Here is a 22,148-nt window from a genome sequence, read left to right as displayed (position 1 = left end):
TCGTTTTAATGGCTTGGTTTGCGCAATTTGCGAAAAAGTTTAGGCCTAACGGGTTTTATCAGGACGGTTTCTTTCTTTCTTTCTTTCTGAAATCGACTGCTATAACATATGGAATGATTTGCACAAAATCTAATATCCAGTAACCACAAACGACTGTGATTGGTCCATTTTAGCCAGCGCGTAGAAAAGTTACAAGTAACACGTGAAAAGGCATATCGAACTTGTTCAATTATACACACATTCTGTGCCACTACTCCGCACATTTCGTTATCTTTTACCCATTTCTGTGAAAAAGCCTTTCTCCGTACTCTACTTTTGGTCTCCTCCTCTCCAGCAGGGGGAGTAGTGCCCCGTTCACAGTCCTGTGTTATCATAGAGGAAGAGAGCAGCGACGACAACAATAACAACAACAGCGTTTGGCAGCTGTGCGGTTATTGCCTAATGTGAGCTAACAAATTAACATTAAACATTATAAAATCACTTTGATTTATTTGTTTAGCATCAGAGCAACACGTTGGATCTTAATGGTGAGTGAGATGCTATGACAACCTGATTATATTATAAAAGGAAGTTGTTTTTCTGTTGTAATGGCAGCTTTAATATGTTAAACCGATGATCAGATCTAGACCATAAAACTCCTGAAGATATCAGAAAAGCAGCACTGAACTCTTCTCTGGCATCATGGCCCAACAGAGAGGAGTCAACAGCCTTCAGTTCAACCAGGACCAGAGTGAGTCTTAAGAATAGTTTCCTTGAAAAACATCCTGCTATTTCATTACTAATGCTGCTAGGTTGATTGATTGATTATTTATTGTTTATATCATTTTAGAAAACTATCACCCTTAGTGCCTTATTGCGTTTAATATTGTCTCTTAGAGTTAACCAACTCTTTGCCACTAATAATTATTTACTAATAATGTGTGATTGATTGATTGATTGATGACCTTTTTTATTTTGACATCTAGACAGCTAATATGTGTATGATATAATTTCATGATTGCAAATGAGAAACAAAAAAAAAGTGCATTATTGACAAGGTGGATTTCTGAAATGATTAAAGGGGATATAAAGCCAGTATTCTCAAATATTAAAGGGGTCATATGATGCTTTTTTAAAGATCATTATCTGAAACCACGCCTTCTTTCTTTGCGTGAACATTTGGGTGGCATTATGCAAATATTTCCACATAGTGAGGTAGATATGTGGGGGCGTGTTAGAACGAGCCGTTTTAGGGGGGTGTGGCAGAGTCTTAACTTTGATAAAGAATATGTCTTTGGATTTGAGACTTTAGTCTTTGCAACTTCAGGGATCTCATCTATGCACAATCAGCTTGTAACACTCCAAAGAGAAAGGAAAACTTGAAATCGCATCATATGACCCCTTTAAATAAAATATCATGAATATCATTGTCAGTCAGTATTAATGATGTACTAATGATGTTTTTTACTGTATTCATTAGCTTTGAGTTTTCCCATGTTATTTAGGTTGTTTCTGCTGTGCCATGGAAACAGGTGTTCGTATTTACAATGTGGAACCTTTAATGGAAAAGGGCCATTTAGGTAAGAGAAGTCTGTGTTTTTCTTTTAAAAAAACATATTTGTAGAGTTGTCTGTGTTAGTTGTGTTGATTTGATTGATTATAGATCACGAGCAGGTGGGCAGCATTGCTCTGTGTTCAATGCTTCATCGATCAAACCTCTTGGCTGTGGTGGGAGGCGGCGTCAACCCCAAATTCTCTGAAATCTCTGGTACACTGGGAGTCTAAAGTGCACTTATATACTTAGATAACTTACACTTAAACTGCCCCCTTCAATTTAGACTTTAAATGAGCCATTCATTTTCCAATGTTTCATCTTATCTCTGGCAGTATTAATTTGGGATGATGCTCGGGAAGTGCGAGACCCTAAGGACAAATTAGTCCTTGAGTTCACTTTCACCAAACCAGTGCTGGCTGTGCGCATGAGACATGACAAGTAAGATCCTCAGCCATAAGACAATAATGCTTCATCTTTACACTTAAAAATTCTGGTCGTATTAATAATGTCTCATATTATATCTTTGTGCGTGAAGAATCATCATTGTCCTGAAAAACAGGATCTACGTGTATAGTTTTCCTGACAACCCAGTCAAGCTGTTTGAGTTTGACACTCGAGATAACCCGAAAGGTACTGTGAGCAATGCTTGCAATTTCATATAGTTTCATCAGAAAGAGGCTTGACTTGTTTTATGTATTTTTCATTACTGTGTTTTTGCGTTTGTAGGTTTGTGTGACCTGTGCCCTAGTTTGGAAAAGCAGTTGTTGGTTTTCCCTGGGCACAAATGTGGCAGCCTGCAGTTAGTGGTAAGACTTATGTGCAACTTGTTATAAAATATTACAGTAGTGAATTGAATTTTGCTTATTAAAACTTGCAGTCATTTATTAAATGAATAACCCCAAAATGAAAAATTGCTTAATATGTAGTCAAAATGTAGATGTAGATGAGTTTGTTTCGTCATCAGAACAGAATTGGAGGAATTTATCATTAGTGAATTTATCAAATGTTATCATCAGTGAGTGGGTGCCGTCAGAATGAGCGTTCAAACAGCTGTTAAAGACATCACAATTTGTAGATGTAGATGAGTTTGTTTCGTCATCAGAACAGAATTGGAGAAATTTATCATTAGTGAATTTATCAAATGTTATCATCAGTGAGTGGGTGCCGTCAGAATGAGAGTTCAAACAGCTGTTAAAGACATCACAATTATCCACAAGTAATCCACACCACTCCAGTCCATTAGATTAACATCTTGTGACATGAAAAGCAGCATGTTTATAATAAATATATCTGTCATTAAGATGTTTTTAACCTCAAACCATTGCTTCTGTCTAAAATACGAGTCCTCTATCCATAATATTGCTTTCTCCAGTAAAAATGTGGACTCTTATTCTGACGGCACCCATTCACTGCAGAGGATCAAATTGTAAGTCATGTAATGCTAAATTTCTCCAAATCTGTTCCGATGAAGAAACAAACTCTGTTTGAAACTCCAAGAAAAGGCCTGAGGGTGAGAGAATTTTCATCCGATTTTCTTTTTTGTGTGAACTATTCCTTTAACGTATTTGTAGTAACGCTGCACTATGTAGTGTTATTATTTAACATTGTTCATGACTCTTTAACAGGACCTTTCCAACACCAAACCTGGCTCATCATCTGCTCCTTTCACTATCAACGCCCACCAGAGTGAAATCGCCTGTCTGGCACTGAACCAGCCTGGCAGTGTGGTTGCGTCTGCGTCCAGAAAAGGCACGCTGATCCGTCTGTTTGACACTACAACACGAGACAAGCTAGTGGAACTACGAAGAGGAACCGACCCTGCTACGCTCTACTGGTATTGAATTTGAGCTTCTTCTTTATCTAGATTCCAGCTCTGCTCACTTTGGACATTCTCTTAAATTCATGAGGTGCATCCTGGGATATTTTCTGAGCAGTATTGAAGGAGTTCACATAGATACTGAACCCCTGAATTCACTTCACAGTCTGATTAAACTATTAAAAAATTGTTTTACAAAAAATTGATATGAAAACACTTTATTTGTGTATATCAGGGGTTCCCAAACGTTTTTGTCAGCCGAACTACTTAGACGTAAAATATTTATTTGAAATATCCTCTGTAAATGTAAGTTAAAATTTCAATAATTTAAATACACATTTGCATGTTTATGGTTCTATGATGTCTGATAATGGTCAAATGGCATGCAAGAAAACAGATAAAATATTGATAATATCTTTTTTTAGATAGTGTTTTATTTTTTTTTTATTGTGTTATATATATATATAGACATTACGACTAGGTCATCTGCATACAGTAGATGGTTCAAAAGTCTTTCTCCCACCATGCAGCCAGTCTTACAATTTTTAAGTCACTGAGTAAGATCATCCATATAAAGGTTATTTATATATATTATATATATATATATAATATTTCAAATGTGTGTGTAGGGCTGCACAACTATTTCATTTAACAACATATTAAAATTATATTGCAATTTTTTTTGTTATGTGATTTAATTTTACATTTGATTTTATTATTATTATTATTAGCTTTTCATGAACCACATTTGTGAAACCCTGGTCTACAGAACTAATTTAAGTAGCATTTACATTTACATAATTTAAGTAACATTTACATTTAAGTAACAATTTCAGTAATATTTCAGCAGAAGCCTTTAGATCAAAAGAAAACATCATTTGATTTGAGTATGTCCAAACTTCTTCAGTGCATATTTTATAAATAAATTTGTATTGCTGTGTTTTGTTGAAGAAAAACATACAGCTCCTATTCTGACGATAGATGAAATTAAATTACATAATTCAATCATTAACGATATGACATTGTTGTTGTTTACAGTATTAATTTCAGCCATGACTCATCCTTTCTGTGTGCATCGAGTGACAAGGGAACTGTGCACATATTTGCTCTGAAAGACACCAAACTGAACCGGCGTTCTGCGTAAGATTAATCATGTCACTAAAAAGAAAAATCTTGATTGTCATTTTATTGCAGTTTTCGTTGCATTCTAGGTGTTCTTTAGAAATATCCTAGTAGTTGTAGTTAGAGTCACTTGGTTTTATGTGTGGTTTCTTGTCTTCTCTAGTTTGGCGCGAGTAGGAAAGGTGGGTCCGGTCATCGGGCAGTATGTGGACAGTCAGTGGTCTCTGGCTAATTTCACGGTGCCGGCTGAGTGCGCTTGCATCTGTGCCTTTGGGAAGAACACCTCCAAAAATGTCAACTCTGTTATTGGTATGTGGGCTTTATTTCAAGACATTTGAGTGAACCATTATTGATTTGTCGGTTTCTCATTACTTGTGTCTCTCTTTAAAGCCATATGTGTTGATGGGACATTCCACAAGTACGTCTTCAGCCCTGATGGAAACTGCAACCGCGAGGCTTTCGACGTGTATCTGGACATTTGCGATGATGATGATTTCTAAAGCTGGAGATTGAGCTGTGACTAATGTAAAATAGTAGCCTCTTTAACAGTGAACTCTGCTGGTTGTTCCTCATGCTTATTTCTGTGAGATTACGTTACTGCCTTGTATAATCAAATGTACATAAAATCGGTCTGTGAGTAAATTCTTGTCTTGTTAACTTATATCTTATCACTCCACATGCAGGAGTTTCAAAGTCTGTGATCGTTTACTTGTTCTTCAGAGATACTCAACCTTTGAACACTTTTGAATGATTTCTCATCATTCTTTGTGCTGTTGGTGTCCTGTTACTCTTAAGGAATAAGGTTCCTCAACCTTAAAGGAACTTTATTTATGAATCAATACAGGCTTTTGGGACTAAATATATATAGAACAGGGTTTTGGCTTTATGGTGTATTTTATATAATAGATGGTACAACTTCTAATATGATAAATCATAGGTTTTATCTATAACAAATCAACCTTTATATTTTATTTTACACTGTTATGTAAAGAGAAAATATGATGAATAGGTTTTGATGCATACTACAGTTCAAAAGTTTGAAGTCGGTAAGATGTTTTTGGAAGAAGTCTGTTATGCTCACCAAGGTTACATTTGTTTGATTAAAAACTATGCGATAAAAATAATGTGAAATATTACAATTTATTAGAACTGTTAATTTGAAATAAATATATTCTATTTTAATACATTTTTAAAATGTAATTTATTCCTGTGTTGGCAAAACATTTCAATGTTGAAAACAGTTTCAAAATGTACGGGAAAAAAATGAAACAGCTTCATATTTTTGTGGAAACCTTGATATATTCAGGATTTTTGACATAGTTCAAACGAACTGCATATATTTGAAATGGAAATCTTTTGTAACATTATATCGTGTATCTCACTTTTGATCAATTTAATGCATCCCAAAAGTATTAATTTATTTAACCAAAACAAAACAAAAAAACTGACCCCAAACTTTTGAGTGTAGTTACAGGAAAATTCTAATATATCAGATGTAATATAGATAGATTAGATAGGTATTCATCCCAAGGTAAATTTAAGGCATCCTGTAGCTTATACAACATAGAAAACACAAATACACACAATATGAGACACATCAAATATGAAAAAATCAGATAACAAGTATAAAGTACATCTAAAGATAATACTGTAATATGTAAAAAAATAAATACTGATATATATTAACAGCATTGCATAGTTAATTCAGTATTTCATTTCGCATTATATGCATTACTGCACTCTAAAAGTTGCTGGGTTAAATATAACCCAGCTATTGGGTTGTTTTGAACCCAACCGCTGGGTCAAAACAACCCAATAGCTGGGGTTGTCCCTTTTTAACCCAGCGCTGGGTTATATTTAACCCAGCATTTTTTAGAGTGTGTATTTATATACATAACATTTTGTAAATACACAAAATATTAATGAACAGTTCTGTCAGGCAATGTAATAAATAGGTTTATGTCAGTGGATATCACATTCACATACCACATACTTGTACACTTTACGATAGATAGATAGATAGATAGATAGATAGATACAATTTATTATTATATCAAATATTGTGAGTTTTCAGTGCACAGGTCTACTTCTGTAACTTACAAAGTGATGGATGTTTTTTTTTTATCTGATGTAAACAACACGACAGAGATAGATGATACACGTTTTCATTTGCATTCGCATTCATGTTCACGTTCACAGACATAAAGATGAAACGCAAAACGAGGGAGTGCTTGAGGCTCATTATTACACACGGATGTGCTGAACTGTCCCTGACAACCATCCAAAAACACGCCACACGACCGAAAGAGCGCGTCCCAAGTCGGTCAGAGACGGTGGAGGTGTCGTGTTGGCTTGTATTTGTTGTATGACAGCAGAAGGTTGTTGAGCCGTAGCTGGGATTTCTCCTCAGAAAGTGAGTTTTTGGTCATGCTAACATGCTAGCTAGTCTTCGCGAACACAGCAGAAGTGACAAGTGAAAAAATACTGAAACATTTTATGACTGAAACGCTCTAAAATAATAACAATCTAAGATTTAAACGTTTTAAGAGCATAAAACGTGATTATTTATATAAATAACGTGTAAAAGTGTTAAATTTACGATTATGTTTGTGCTAGCTTTAACTAGCTTTTCATAGCCTTAGCACAAAACCGATATACTAAACTGATCATTTTAAGACATTAGATGGTTCTGTTGAATATTATTTTAATTTATATAAAAAAGTATTTTGAACTTTAACACGGACATTTTAAAAACTGACAGGACATTGGCAGCTGGTTAGCATGAATTGAAAGCTAACGTTGCATTGACAACAAGTATCTTTCATTGTCAATAAATATGAAGGATTCTGTTTTTCATTAATGACACGCTTTACATTACATACAGTATGGTAGATTTGACACTTTATCACATGACTTGACATCGTGCAACCTTCTCTTTTCAACATGTTTATGTGTTTGGCAATCACAGCCATTGCATGTCATTTGCAGAGGTTGCACACTAAATAACATAATAATTACATATGAAAGTGACCTCACAAATGATCTTATCGTTTTTTAGGCACAATTTAGCCCACAAGGATGGCTTCTCGTAAAAAGGTGCTTCTGAAGGTGATCATTCTCGGAGATTCTGGGTAAGTGTTGACCTTCTGATCCAATGATGCCTGACAGTGTTATTTAATTAGGTTCTCAGATACAAAATCTTAGATTATACAATAATCGCTCTTGTATTTGTGTGCTGCAGAGTTGGGAAGACTTCTTTGATGAATCAATATGTCAATAAGAAGTTCAGCAATCAGTATAAAGCCACCATCGGTGCAGACTTTCTTACCAAGGAGGTGATGGTGGATGACAGACTGGTGACAATGCAGGTATTTAGATGTGACGGATCATTTTTAGGAACCATTTTTTATTTAGCATATTATAAATAAATATATACATCAGGGTCACCATTGTAAATTAAAGCTAAACCCATTAAAAAAAGAAAGAAATGTCGTGTAGTTGCCAAGACAGCATTTTTTTTTATTTTCAATTAGTTTAAGTACTAAAATAACTAAATAAATAAAATAAAAGCAATATAGACATATTAAAAAGTAATAAAATTACTAAAACACACAAAATAACTAAAAACTTTAAAAATTATAAATAAAAACTGTTATCAATGATACTAAAATAACACAAATAACATTTATACTAAAAAAAGTAATTATAAATGATTATGCACTATGCAGTGAGCAATATTTATATTTATTAATAATCTGTATTTATTCATTTTTATTTTAGTTTTTTAACTGAGGTGTTTTTTACCTTGAGTGTTTTAGTTGAGTCTTTCGAAAAATAATGTTTTGTATATAATACATTTGTGTGTATTATTATTTCATGAGCATGTGTCACCCTCCTGACAACTCTCAAAAATAAAGAGGTTTTTGTTTCTAAAGGAAATTTTGATTTCTAATAATATGGCCCTTTAAATGCAAATGATGCAGCACTGTAATATTTTCATGGCCGTTTCAGATCTGGGACACGGCAGGACAGGAGCGTTTCCAGTCTTTGGGTGTGGCTTTTTACCGCGGAGCAGACTGCTGCGTGCTGGTGTATGACGTGACCGCACCGAACACCTTCAAAACCCTGGACAGCTGGAGGGACGAGTTCCTCATTCAGGCCAGCCCTCGAGACCCGGAGAACTTCCCCTTTGTAGTGCTCGGCAACAAAATCGACTTGGAGAACAGACAGGTCTGTCTTTACTCAGCCTCATAAGAATTTCATGTTTACATTTTGACATCAAATTCTCAGAGGAAAACCCTCAGTTAATTTCTACATCTCATCTAAGTCTTCTTCTGTTGTTGTCTTATAATGATTGTTGTACATGTAAACACACTCCTATTGGAGGTACTGAATAGATAGATGGTTATGGCCAACTGGTTTTATAAAATAGTATTGATTAGTGTTATTTTAGTGTTATTAAAATACTATTATAGCTTTTATTAATATTTTAATTAGTTTTTTTTTATTATATTTTTATATTTGTATATATTAATTTTAGTTGAGGTTTTAGTAATTAAAATTGTTTTTGTCATTTTATTGTTTCTTTTCCCCTGAGGTCCACTTAAAATGTTACTTAAGTCACCTATAAATACTTTATACTACAAATTATTATATTAAGTATTTTTGTTTAATATTGTTAGTATGATTGAGATACTATTATAGTTTCTATTTTATTATATATTATAACATTTTATTATAATATTTATATTGAATATTTAGTTTTTTTTTTACATTTTAATTTTAAAATTAATAATTTTGTTGTTTTTGTCATTTTTATTTATTTTGTTTTTTGTTTTCCTAAAGTCCACTTACAACGTTAGTCAAGTTGTTTTTTATACTCTTATTTTTTACTTTTAATGTCAAATTTTACTAAATTTGTGTATTTTTTTGTCATTTTGTTATTAGTTTTTTTAAACTATCATGCGGCCCACTACAATATTAAAACTGACCACCACAAATAGATTTTCCAAAAGGCTTTGACTTCGTTGAATAAATATGAGCACTGCACATTTCAAAATCAAAATGCAGCGCGGATGTTTTTATATCACTGTATCTCTGAAGGAAACCAATAAGCCCGTCTGATTTATGCAGCAAACATTTTGCTTGTTATCAGTAATCATCTACTCTAGAGGGACTTTGCTGTGGTTATTGATTCTTTGTGGAAGTCTACCAGAAGTTAAATTTGGGCCACAAATGTTGCACAAATGCGCGCATGCACCGTAACGTTTATGTTGTTGCCATTGAAACGGTCTATATATTTTTATTAATTTTATTTCAGTTTTAATTATTTTTTGTGTATCAAGTTAAACTAAATGAAAACAAGAAGTTACGTTGGCAACTATCTGAAATAAAAAAATCGTAACTTTTTATTTCAACCTACGTTTTTTTTTTTTGTAGTTAGCAATATTGATTCTAAAATCTGATTGGATGAGCCACATATCAATTTACTGTATTGACCAATTGATCGCCTTGTGCAGGTGACAACGAAACGAGCCCAGGCGTGGTGTCAGAGCAAAAGCAATATCCCGTACTTTGAGACAAGTGCAAAAGAGGCCATCAACGTGGACCAAGCTTTCCAAACGATCGCTCGCAACGCCCTCAAACAGGTACACGCCGTTTGACATGTCCAACAACAGCACAGCCACTCTGATACTAACGTCCGCCCATCTCACAGGAGTCTGAGGTGGAGACGTACGACTTCCCAGACCAGATTAAACTGAGAGATGACGGACCCGTGTCTTCTGGTGACGGCTGCAGCTGCTGAGATGGGACGCTTGGAGACAGAGGGGACCAGAGGGGCAGAGGAGAGCCAGCGCGGGGCGGACCGATCCCGATGTGCAAAACATCCAGCATTCAGAAGAAAACGCTTTCTTTCCAAACTTGTATGTAAATAACTGTTAGGAATTTAAAGAAACTCCCTGCTACAGCATCACTTTTAATATAACTACCTTTAAGGATATTATTTCTATGAGAAAGAGATGAAACATGATAGTTATTTCTATTATTTATAAAGTGATTTTTCTTTTTGCTTCTTGTTTTGTTAATTCCTTCATCCATGCAGATTATAGTCTTTCAGACTCGTCTCCTGCTTATATGTCTGTCTGTGCCTTTTACTTTTTTTTAGGATGTAGAAGCAGTTACACTTCCTTGAAATTCCTTTATTTTGCCAAACTTCATCGATTCTTTATCTAAAAACTACAAACACACTCAGAATAAACAGCCTAACATGTCACAATATCAAATCTTCAGCAGAATTTAAGAGCTGCCAAAGCTAGAAATAAATATTCAAAGTTTGTGCCTAAGGACACCCACCTACACGGTACAGTCTTCGGTACAGGAAGGCTGGTGGTGTCGAATGAACGTTTTGGGGATCTGGGAGCTCACAAAGTATTAAGTGCAATCATTTTAACCATGCAACACGATTCCTTTCGCTTCGAATGAAAGCGTTTCCCCAGTTTTAATGTATGAATGTAAGATTAATGATTAATTCCTGGCTTGACCTCATGCTGTTTAATTACTTGGTTTACAGTTTATTTTTATGTTTCTATGTTCATATAGTAGACATTTCTAACGGGCTCATCTCATTGACCAAATTATGGGTATGATGTAGGTCAAATAAAGGCACAAAATGTGAAGGAAAGCTGAAGTTGAAGAGTGAGTCCTGACAACCCTAGAATCCATGTGATTTTTTTAATGTCTTTATTTCTATCAACCAGTATTGTAGATGATTTTGATCAAAAACTCAGTGATGTCTGCCAATAGAAACACATCTGTCCCTCTTTTATAAGACAATTACCTTTCCTTGAACACTGTTAAATCATCTCTCGGTATTGTTTCATCAACAATGCTCCATTAATAAATCTTTATTCAAATGACAAAACACTGGATCTTGTGTGTTTTGGCTTCTGTTGCACTGATAAACTTCAAAGGAACAGTTCACCCAAAAACGAAATCTTCCTAAAACATTACTCACCCTCAAGCCATCCAAGATGAGTTTGTTTGTTCATCAGAACAGATTTAATTTTCAAATGTAGCATTCCATCACTTGCTCACCTTTGGATCCTCTGCAGTGAATGGGTGCCGTCAGAATGAGAGCCCAAACAGCTGATTAAAAACATCACAATAATCTAATTAACTGTCCTTGTTGTCCTCTTACATCAGAATTCACCAACATATTTCTTTAGAACTGTTTTGGACTGTATTTGCTTGTAAACTGATCTGTGCATATTTCATTCATGATTCAGATGAAACAACTTTTTCACTGGCGAGAACAATATTATGGATATCTTAATTATGGATTAGGTTCTTACAAACACATTCACATTTCGTTAATTTATGGACTGGAGTGGTGTGGATTACTTGTGGATTATTGTGATGTTTTTATCAGCTGTTTGGACTCTCATTCTGACGGCACCCATTCACTGCAGCGGACCCATTGGTGAGCAAGTGATGTAATGCTACATTTCTCCAAACCTGTTTCAACAAAGAAACAAACTCGTCTACATCTTGGACGGCCTGAAGGTGAGTCATTTTTCAGTAAATTTTCATTTTTGGGTAAACTATTCCTTTAACACAACTCAAAACAATTGACTTAAGACATTATGAAGTGCTGCACTTCTCAAACAGAGCAAAAGCAGAGTCCTCGCAGTCCATACTTGAACACATGGCAGATGATGTTTCTCTTGGACATCCGCATAACATAGAGCAAACAGCATCTGCATCGACATTTCTCCTCTTATGCTTGTATTTGTCTCTCAGAGTGTCATTGTGAAACAGGTGGTCCAAATGCATCCATAGTTTCCATCACTAGAGACAAATGGTCCAAGAATGAACTTAAAGAAACACGAAGAATACGGGCTTCATCTGCGGTCCATCTCCTATAAAAGACATGAGCAAAAATCAGATTAGTTTTATTGTGTATAATAGAAATATTCCATTAATTTCAACAACAAAACACATGCATATCTTTTTTTTAATGAAATAATATTACATCTAGTAAATGTTACATGTGATTGTATTTGGGGGGGTAATTAGAACAGTGTGGCAAAGTGTGTCGACCTAAATCTAAATTACTTTTTTTAGGTGATCGTTCATGTGGTGTAACTCACACAGACAGTGTTTGTCCTGACAAATCCAGGTTTTTAGTGATTCCTCCTTTCCTGGGCTCAGGATCAGGAGATAGAGACTGCAGGGCGATAGTTGCCTCTCTCTCGGATGGGAAAGGGACCTTTAGAAAGCTGATATTTTGTTAAAGGTAAAGATAATAGGACATGAAATACATGTACCTCTATTTCTGATTCACTGACCGATCTACTGTGCTACTTGGCTGCACATGTATGTCTCTGAGCAAATCCCGCAGTGCAAGCAGGTAAGAGCTGGAAAAGTTTGAATAAATCCTATGATACAAAAGCAGAGTTCAGCTCTGTCGTAATTAATTATTTTGACATTTAGGAACAGCAGTAAAAGGATACAATTCAAGTTTTCTATCTGAACCGTTTTCACTCATGCAAGCCGCCATGTTGACATGTTTTGCTGTCGTGCTTCAGATTGAAAGCGGCATTTTCGTCGTGTTTTTATAAAACGTAAACTTTATTTCCATAGAGTAACATTCGACAAAATTCGATGTACTTTACATCCGACAAATCCTGCATTCAACATAAATGTTTAATGTTTTCTTATATTTAATGTTCTGTTTAGGGATTATTGTACGCTTGGTTTAGATTATCATAAGTAAAATCATATTTTTACGATAATTATATTTTAGATCGTCTATAAAAAAAAAAATACAGTAGCAAAAGTAGTAGCAAAAAGTGATTTACAACATAAATGTCAGGCAGTGATGAAAATGTAAATAAATATTATATTATTTTGTTAAATTATTGTAATGAATCTTACGGTAATATTTTGTAAATGCCGCGAAGCGCGGACATTTTCTGAAATGCTTAAAGGGGTCATATGATGCGATTTCAAGTTTTCCTTTCTCTTTGGAGTGTTACAAGCTGATTGTGCATAGATAAGATCCCTGAAGTTGCAAAGACTAAAGTCTCAAATCCAAAGAGATATTCTTTATCAAAGTTAAGACTCTGCCACGCCCCCCTAAAATGGCTCGTTCTAACACGCCCCCACATATCTACCTCACTATGTGGAAATATTAGCATAATGCGGGCGTGGTTTTAATTACCCCAGTTAGTGTTGAAGCAGCATGTCAGGGAGACGCTGTGTGTTTCAGTGCGAAAGCAAAAGCACTTTATTTGGCCTTCCGGAAGTAGATGCATTTAGGAATCTTTAAGATGACTTACAACAGAACAGCAATGCATTTTATGGACGACCGTTTCGTGAACCTAGGAGAGGAGGTAATTCTGACTTTGCTATGACAATCTGGCGCTTCTGAATCAGCTACTGTTTTGTTATTAGTTTAAGTATTTGCTATTGACTGTTCAAATGCGGAGTTTTGCGCATCGTGTGTGTGTGTGCGCGAGCGAGCGAGAGATAGAGAGCGCCAGAGAGAGCGCGAGAGAGAGAGAGAGAGAGAGCGAGAGAGAGACAGAGAGAGCGAGAGAGAGCGAGAGCGAGAGAGAGCGAGAGAGAGAGAAAATACACAAAATAATGATCTTTAAAAAAGCATCATATGACCCCTTTAATTTAAATGAATCATTCGAACGAATTGATTCAGTCAAATGAATCGGACTTGAATGCTTCATACAAGAGCGAGTAATCATTTAAGAGGAGCACAAACTCAAAATAGCTTTTTGTAACGTTACACTGCTTCTTTTCGATATAAGTAGCTCGTTACTGGAAAAGCTAAGTTATATGGCCGAGCCACTGTCGCTCGTGTCACTGTTACCGAAAATGTAGTCATATTATTTGTAGTGTGTATAATTGTACTTCTTTAACACTGGTCAGTTCAAATGAATCAAACCTACAGTGGGAAACACACCTGCAGCATCTTCACACATCCGTCACAAATGTTATACAGCGAGACTCGTTATGAGGTCGCAAGCTGCGTTTGGACGCGCATATGATGCCCAGAAATGCAGTCTAGTTAGTGTGTACAGTACAGTAGGCAGCGCGCTAGGTGTTGAAACACAGCCGAGTCTCTCTCTGGTCATCTGCGCTGGATCGATTCGGTTCAGTCCTCTGTGCTTTTTTATTGCAGGTAAGTCCGACACAACGGAACATCTTTTATCACATGCTTTAATTTCATTTTAATCGAAAACTTTTTTCTTTTATTAAAAATCTAAAATCTTAAAAACATAAATCACAGAATTCTAAATATGTTATATTATGATACGAGTTTTTATAAACAGCTTAGCCTACCTGTGAAGGACCATAATAATAATCATATTAATAAGCTTATTTTGTTACCTGTTTTTCATTTACTGTTGCATATACTGTATCTTTATGACTGAATACGGAAAATAACTTATTATGTAGACTAGAAAACAATGTGCTAAACATATAACGTAATATATAAAATTATTTTTATAAAGTGGTTTTATTTATGTGGGATTCAAAGACCTTAAAAAAAAAAGAAAATAAAATGGATTTTGAAAATGTAAAACAAGGAAACATAATGACATAATCGAAATATGTAAAACCAAGTAGGAGACTATGAAATTCATAATTTACATAATTTAATAATAATTTTTCAAATTCAGCTTCACACTTGAACTGTTGCTCTAAAAATATGTAATAATAATAATTAAAAAAAAACGATTAAAAAAGAAAGCATTTTAAAATCCCACTGTATTTTGCTGGCTATTTAATGTATTAATACTGTATTTTAGGTGTTTGGTTTAATTTAACCATGAACTTAAAAAGAAAAATATGTGAGACCAAATACTAACAGACAGTAAAATTCATGTTAATTTTTTAAATTAATCTTCACATTTGAACTGTTACTCACGGAATATCATTTGTAATGAAAAAACTGTATTCAAAATAAAAGCATTTTCAAGAGGACTCCATTGTATCTACTGGCTATTTATTTTTTTTACACTGTATTTCTGTTTCATTTATTCATAACTCTGCCCTCATCATCCCATCAGCCATAACACCTCAATTTCCTTCCAAGATCAATAACGTGTCAGAAACCTCCATCCCAAACACTGTAAAGTTGCTTGTTATGCTGCATTTGACTGAATTATTTATTGGATTTCAATGCTTTTATAGATGCATAACCCTCGAGCGGTGACGGGCTGATGGGAACTCTCCGTGACTTCCAGGTTGCCCTGCAGACTAAGATTGAGGAGCTGCGGCAACGTGACGCCCTCATGCATTTTATTTCACTGATGCCGGAGCAGCGTTACCAGATGAGCCCCAGCGCACTAAACGCCAGGCCATATCATCCGAACCCACGGGGCTGGATCCAAATCAACTCAGCCACGTCACCCTCACCAACTACAGCAAGAGCGAGAAGTGAGTTCGAGCCCGGATGCTTCAGGTAAAGCTTCAGTCAATTAGAAAAGCAACATGTTCAATTCAATCCCATCCCAGGTCTCGAGAGTTGATCCAGAAGATTTCATGAAGCTCCTGCAGGCCAGTCAGATCCTCACAATCATGGACTGCATGTATCCCACCACACTGGCACAGGGCTGCTGCGTCATCCAGGAGGGCGATGATGGCTCTACTGTCTACGTTCTGGAAGGTGAGAGGAGCATCTGCTTCAAAGCTACTATTTTTACTATGAGCAGTTAAAACTATTTTGAGAAAACTGAAAGTGTCCCAAACAACAGCGTTTTGTTTTTATGCTAACCTCTGTCAAGTGAATGTACTGCCTGTTCGTCATGTGTTTGTGACAGCGATCCTCTGTGCAAGAAAACACTTCACATGATGTGTGCTATTATTTCATGGCTTTGCACAGGAATAGTTCAGACACAAAAAACGTAAAATTCTGTCATTATTTACTCAAAACCCATATTCGGTTTATTGTTTGGAGCTTTGGTTTTTATAAACCTATTCAAAAGTTTGGGTTGGTTGGAAAGATATTTGAATGTTTTTTGAAAGACATCTCTTATGCTCTCCAAGGTTGAATTTATTTAATAAAATAAACAATAAAAACAGTAATATTTTTAAATATTATTACAATTTAAAATAACTGTTTTCTATTTGAAAATATGTTCAAATGTCATTTATTCCTGTGATGCAAAGCTGAATTTTCAGCATCATTACTCCAGTGTCACATGATCCTTCTGAACTCATTCTAATGCTGCTCAGGAAATATTTCTTATTATTATCTGTTGAAAACAAGCAATACTCTATAACAGCACATGCACAGCCACCATCACGGGTGAGATTCACTCAGTCTGTGTGTTTCAGCACAAAATATTAGACTGGTACTGAAGGAAACTGAATATTTAATGTTTCCTATTTCATACTCAAGTTTTCTCCTTCTTTCAGTTCAGTTGTTTTAATTGGATTTGCTTTATTAGTTTGACAAAACTGTACATGTATTATTAATAAAGAAAAAATGAATGTAACATACAAAAATGTAAATAAATAAATATATTGATATAATAAAGAACAATTTATAGAATTTATAGAATAAATAATAATAGCATAAATGGAGTAAAAAACAAAATGTGAAAGAAAAAAAAAATAACATGGCAGAGTACATTCAGAAATGATCAAAAATATATAGATGGATAGACAGATAGATACAAAGTTTGTCTTGATTCCTGCTCATGTCAGCGCTGTTGGCTTTAGCTAATCTGCCATGCGGCTGAGATTGAGTTCAGCCCTATTAATGGCTTTCTCCTGCAGAGTGAACGTGGAGGAATCGGCGATGTGTAATTGGCCATATGGTTTTTCTAATATATCCTCATCCTTTGCCCTTTTACGACACATCAGTTTAGTGTGACGGATTGGGGTGAAATAAGTTGACTTGGGTGGTGTCTGTTTAATCGCAATAATAATAATGCAATTAAAATCAGGTCTTTGGCTGTCCTTGTTCATGCAGAGATCGCTCTTTAACAATCTCACCTGTGATCAGATTTGCTGGATTTAAAAAAAAAGAAAAAAAAGAAAGTGCTTTAGATGTGCTTTTTTTTTCTCTCTCTGTACAGCTCAGAAAGAGTCATTTAAGTTGGATTGTATAATTAGAGAATAATATTAATAAAAAATGTTTCTCAACATGACACACATTGGCTTCATCACCCAGCAATAGTTCACCCCAAACAGCTGGTGAAAAGTTTCTAACCCTCAGGCCAGCCAAGGTGTAGATGAGTTTGTTTCTTGATCAGAACAGATTTGGAGAAATTTGTCATTACATCACTTGCTCACCAATGGATCCTCTGCAGTGAATGGGTGCCGTCAGAATAAGAGTCCAAACAGCTGATAAAAACATCACAATAATCCACACCACTCCAGTCCATCAATTAATGTCTCGAGAAGTGACATTTTGTCACACTAGAAGTGTAAGATGAAGAATTGCATTTTGGAATGTACTATTCCATGACACATTTTCTGATTTTATTTAGTTAAGTCATTGTGGTATTTCATGCACACAGAATAAAAAATGTATAATTTCATACTACAAAACAGTACAGATTTGCTGGATTTGAACAAATAGTGCTGCAATTTATTTTTTTTTTTGCCCAGAATGACTACAATATAAGCTGGAAGTTACACTTTATTTTAAGGTGTCCTGGATACAGTGTAATTATACATTTAAGGACTGTAATATTATTTAACTACATGTACTTTCTATAGGGTTAGGTTTAGGCTTAGGGTTATTTGCCTGTAATTATGCCTAATTTGTTGTTACATGTAACATGTGCAACAAGGACACCGTAAAATGAAGTGTTACCAAGCTGGATTTACATAATTAGAGAATAAAATGAATCAACAATGTTTCTCAACATTGTCACGTCTCTCTCTTTTGTGTCGATAGAAAGATGACAGACGGTGTCTGCGGTTCAGGGTCAGCTAAATTAATAGCTTGAAAATAAAATAGCTTCTTCATACTCAATTTCTTACAGCGTCCTGCGCTCATTGTCTGCTCCCCCTCCATCAGTCATTTCTGGGCTTTCTCATTTCTTGCTCTTTTGTGGTCAGAGGTCGGCTCCGTCTTCAATGTACATCTGACGTCACTGAAGCATCAGAGAGTGATGAAGTAGGGGGTGAAGGTCTGTTGGAAATGTCAACAGCTACTTAAGGTTTAAAGTAAGACTTTATAAATCTAAGTTAAGGAGGTAGATACTTCACTTTAATCAAACTTGACTGGCATATGTTGAAATCTTTTGAAAACACTTCAGACTGAGTCATTTCGGTGGTTCGTCAGATACTGAGGTCATTTAACGTGAAAATTAAGATGTTTAGCTACTGCTAGCATACTGCTTATTAAGTAATGCACAGTATATATTTATCCTGCCTGTAGTTTTTTAAACATAGTTTGTAAAACAGAATGCATTGCATCGCGTAACACGTTTCAAACAGTAGTATGCTACACTGTCACATGATCTTTGTTTAAATCGGGGAATGGCATCCAGCTATCTAATATGTCTCTCAGTGACTTCCGTGTGATCTGCATGCTGGGGGTGGGCGGCTTCAGTCGGGTGGAGCTGGTAAGACGAGTAGTTAGTTAGTTAGTAGTCTCTGTAGGGGTGATTAGAAGTTTATTGATTCTCTACAGGTGCAGCTGAAGAACGATCACAGTCGCTCCTTCGCCATGAAGGTCCTGAAAAAGCGTCACATCCTGGACACGAGTCAACAAGGCCACATCCTGTCTGAGAGACGCATCATGATGGAAGCCCACAGTCCTTTTACTGTCAGGTCTGTACGGCTCGGGGCCTGATTTCATTGATTTAACAGTTCAAAAGTAAAAACCTACATTTTATATGAACCTATATTCATTCCTTTATTATTATTATCATGCACCCATGAACTGACATTCCTTATTTTAAGTGTTTTGGCACAAAAAGTAGAACAAGAATATCCAGAAAGTGAAATACATACGGTATTAATATATTCTCTTTTACAATGTAAAATGTATATTATAAGGCCAAATAGAGTATTGGGTAGTAGTTTAAGAATTGAAGAATTTAAAAAAGCATTTTTTTTTTTTTTACCACTTATCTATTATAAGTTTATAATATTATTATTAATTTAATTATAATAAAAAGTCGAATAATTCTAATTAAAATAATTATAAATATATTATAATAATAAAAAATAAAAAAAAATCTAAGTTGACAGTTGACTCTGCAACTTCACATATTTTATTAATGACATGGTATTTTTCTGAAAAGCATGCCATAGTAAGCCCACATTGTTTATATGCTTCAGACATTCCCGGACGCTCAGAGATTCGAAGTACCTGTACATGCTGCTGTTTGGGTGGAGAGCTGTGGACTCTGCTCAGAGACAGGTTTCAGTGTTCATCTAATATTTATGTTTTATTTTATTTCAGATTAAATTTTAAGTAACAAAAACAAATTTTCAAAGTTTTAGTTTTTAGTTATACGGCTTTGATTTAATTGCTTAAATTTTGTATGTAATCTTTTACATTTTTAATTCATATTTTGAATAGCTTTTATTTTTTGCAATATTTCTATTTAGCTTTAAATGTACTTTTTAAATTTTTGTTTCAGTTCTAGCAATTTTAGTACTTCAATAAAATACAAAGTACTTCATTTTATTTGAAGTGTTCATCTGATATTTATATTCTATATTAACTTTATCTTAATTTTAAAACTACTGCACATGCTATATTTCATATCCAGAGCCAAAGATGTTTTTAAATAAAATGTTTACTTTGTTAAAAAAGTTTTTTGTAGCCATACATTATATTAGTCTACAAAAATGGTAAGCGTAATATTTATGTTTTATTTTATTTCAGATTAAATTTTAAGTAACAAAAACATTTTTAATATTTATATTCTATATTAACTTTATCTTAATTTTAAAACTACTCCACATGCTATATTTCATATCCAGAGCCAAAGATGTTTTTAAATAAAATGTTTACTTTGTTAAAAAATTTTTTTGTAGCCATACATTATATTAGTCTACAAAAATGGTAAGCATATGTCTTTAGATTTCCAAGAAGACGAGGAACATAGTCAAATGTGTCTAAAATTTTGTATATTTACCAACAAAATATTCAAATGGCAAAGAACAGTCGTTGTTTTTAAGGTGGACTTTGGTTTTGCTAAAAACGTTGGCTTGGGGAAGAAGACATGGAGTGTTTTTTGGAACTCCAGAGTACGTGGCTCCTGAGATCATCCTAAATAAGGGACACGACGTCTCGGCCGACTACTGGTCTCTAGGAATCCTCATCTTTGAGCTGCTTAGATTAGATTTACTAATGCCATTATTAACGAGCTTAAGTTTTTCCTGTTTCTAGAATCCACAGTTCACACTCTGCCTCTTCTAATTATTAACATTCAACACCATTGTCCTCTTTCCCTCCAAGCCCACCTTTCTCAGGGTCAGATCCCACGAAGACGTACAACATTATTCTTCGAGGAATTGATATGGTGGAGTTTCCCAAGAAAATCACTGTGCTGCGAACTTGATCAAGAGACTGTGCAGGTGCGAGCCACTGTCAGCACGTTTATTCAAACAGCCTGTGCTTAACTCTCACTTATACTAAAATGAATCACTATGACAATTCATTTTGTAGTCTACAATAATAACATTTTAATAGGCAAACATTTTATATAATTTTATAAAAAAAATTTAAACAAATAATTAACCTTTTGTTATGAAAACCTGAGCTGCTGAAGTAACATTATTCTCTATATTATTACTGTATATTTTTGGGGCATTGTTATGAAATACAGTGACTTACAAGTTCTGCCTATGTAATTTAGTGAAGGTTCACCTCTGCTTTTGCATCACTTTCTGCGAGATGCAATATTACGTTTATGGTGTGTATATATCCGATTAAATCAGTACAGTAACAAGGCGCTTTAGTTTAGTGTTTCATTGGTAATATTTTTTTTTGTTTGTTTTTACTTGCTTTTGATTAGTAATATGCAATGCTAAGGACTTCATTTGGACAACTTTAAAGGTGATTTTCTCAATATTTTGATTTTTTTGCACCCTCAGATTCCAGATTTTCAAATAGTTGTATCTCGGCGAAATATCGTCCTATCCTAACAAACCATACAACAATGGAAAGCTCAAAAAATTGACCCTTATGTCTGGTTTTGTGGTCATATATATATATACACACACACATACACACACTTGCGGCAAGGTGTATAAAAACCAAAGCAGAAACAGATTTAAATCAAAAATTTATTAAGCAAAACAAATCATTTTTGCTATTATAATTAAATTTAAATATGGATATGCATTTCCTTTCATTAGTTTTGTTCAACAGAACCCCAGCTGATTGTGTGATATGACATATTCAGTAGGCTATCAAGAGTTAATGACAGTAAAGACACATGGAGCAGTACTGAATTAGCACAAGATCCAGATCCTCACACAAAACAGCCATTTAAAATGAAAAACATTCACTCCATGTCATTCCAAACCTGTGACCTTTCTCTCTTCTGTGGAGAACAAAAGGTGTGTTTTTGAATATCCTCCACAGAAGAAAAAGTCATACAGGTCTAGAGGGACATGAGGGTGAGGAAATAATGACAAAATGTTCACTTTTGCGTGAACTGTCCCTTTATTTGC

At 34.7% G+C, this 22,148-nt stretch overlaps 3 protein-coding genes and 1 pseudogene across 3 annotated transcripts; 3 read left to right on the top strand and 1 right to left on the bottom strand.

The window, feature by feature from the left end:
* Positions 1–330: 330 nt before the first annotated feature.
* On the top strand, positions 331–5,373 carry LOC107689948 (WD repeat domain phosphoinositide-interacting protein 4-like). Its single transcript, XM_016488139.1, has 11 exons — positions 331–527; positions 621–730; positions 1,485–1,559; positions 1,643–1,747; positions 1,867–1,972; positions 2,070–2,164; positions 2,261–2,340; positions 3,160–3,368; positions 4,389–4,490; positions 4,636–4,781; positions 4,863–5,373. Exons 2-11 carry the CDS (start codon positions 682–684, stop codon positions 4,970–4,972), a joined length of 1,077 nt encoding a protein of 358 aa, XP_016343625.1. The 5' UTR covers positions 331–527; positions 621–681; the 3' UTR covers positions 4,973–5,373.
* Positions 5,374–6,679: 1,306 nt separating this feature from the next.
* On the top strand, positions 6,680–11,136 carry LOC107689338 (ras-related protein Rab-7a-like). The gene is made up of 6 exons (XM_016487290.1): positions 6,680–6,885; positions 7,531–7,603; positions 7,714–7,840; positions 8,484–8,702; positions 9,992–10,120; positions 10,189–11,136. The coding sequence occupies exons 2-6, from the start codon at positions 7,551–7,553 to the stop codon at positions 10,276–10,278; spliced, it is 618 nt and encodes a 205-aa protein (XP_016342776.1). The 5' UTR covers positions 6,680–6,885; positions 7,531–7,550; the 3' UTR covers positions 10,279–11,136.
* An 893-nt stretch (positions 11,137–12,029) lies between these two features.
* Positions 12,030–13,068, bottom strand: LOC107689344 (EKC/KEOPS complex subunit LAGE3-like). Its single transcript, XM_016487301.1, has 3 exons — positions 12,986–13,068; positions 12,623–12,751; positions 12,030–12,391 (listed from the first exon to the last, which is right to left on the bottom strand). Exons 1-3 carry the CDS (start codon positions 13,030–13,032, stop codon positions 12,277–12,279), a joined length of 291 nt encoding a protein of 96 aa, XP_016342787.1. The 5' UTR covers positions 13,033–13,068; the 3' UTR covers positions 12,030–12,276.
* Positions 13,069–18,286: 5,218 nt separating this feature from the next.
* LOC107689783 (cGMP-dependent protein kinase 1-like) lies at positions 18,287–21,855 on the top strand (annotated as a pseudogene).
* The last annotated feature ends 293 nt before the right edge of the window (positions 21,856–22,148 follow it).

The sequence above is a fragment of the Sinocyclocheilus anshuiensis genome, unplaced genomic scaffold (assembly GCF_001515605.1).
Source record: "Sinocyclocheilus anshuiensis isolate Anshui unplaced genomic scaffold, SAMN03320099.WGS_v1.1 scaffold393, whole genome shotgun sequence".
NCBI lineage: Eukaryota > Metazoa > Chordata > Actinopteri > Cypriniformes > Cyprinidae > Sinocyclocheilus > Sinocyclocheilus anshuiensis.
Note: the sequence above shows the minus strand (reverse complement) of the source record. Positions and strands in the feature narration are given on the sequence as shown.

Coding starts and splice junctions, on each gene's coding strand:
- LOC107689948 (XM_016488139.1), top strand. CDS start 682: ATGGCCCAACAGAGAGGAGTCAACAGCCTTCAGTTCAACCAGGACCAG. Junction 3,369..4,388: donor GACCCTGCTACGCTCTACTG/GTATTGAATTTG, acceptor TGTTGTTTACAG/TATTAATTTCAGCCATGACT. Junction 4,491..4,635: donor AAACTGAACCGGCGTTCTGC/GTAAGATTAATC, acceptor TGTCTTCTCTAG/TTTGGCGCGAGTAGGAAAGG.
- LOC107689338 (XM_016487290.1), top strand. CDS start 7,551: ATGGCTTCTCGTAAAAAGGTGCTTCTGAAGGTGATCATTCTCGGAGAT. Junction 8,703..9,991: donor TCGACTTGGAGAACAGACAG/GTCTGTCTTTAC, acceptor CGCCTTGTGCAG/GTGACAACGAAACGAGCCCA. Junction 10,121..10,188: donor CTCGCAACGCCCTCAAACAG/GTACACGCCGTT, acceptor CCCATCTCACAG/GAGTCTGAGGTGGAGACGTA.
- LOC107689344 (XM_016487301.1), bottom strand. CDS start 13,032: ATGGCGGCTTGCATGAGTGAAAACGGTTCAGATAGAAAACTTGAATT. Junction 12,752..12,985: donor TCAGATAGAAAACTTGAATT/GTATCCTTTTAC, acceptor ACAAAATATCAG/CTTTCTAAAGGTCCCTTTCC. Junction 12,392..12,622: donor TCAGGACAAACACTGTCTGT/GTGAGTTACACC, acceptor TGTCTTTTATAG/GAGATGGACCGCAGATGAAG.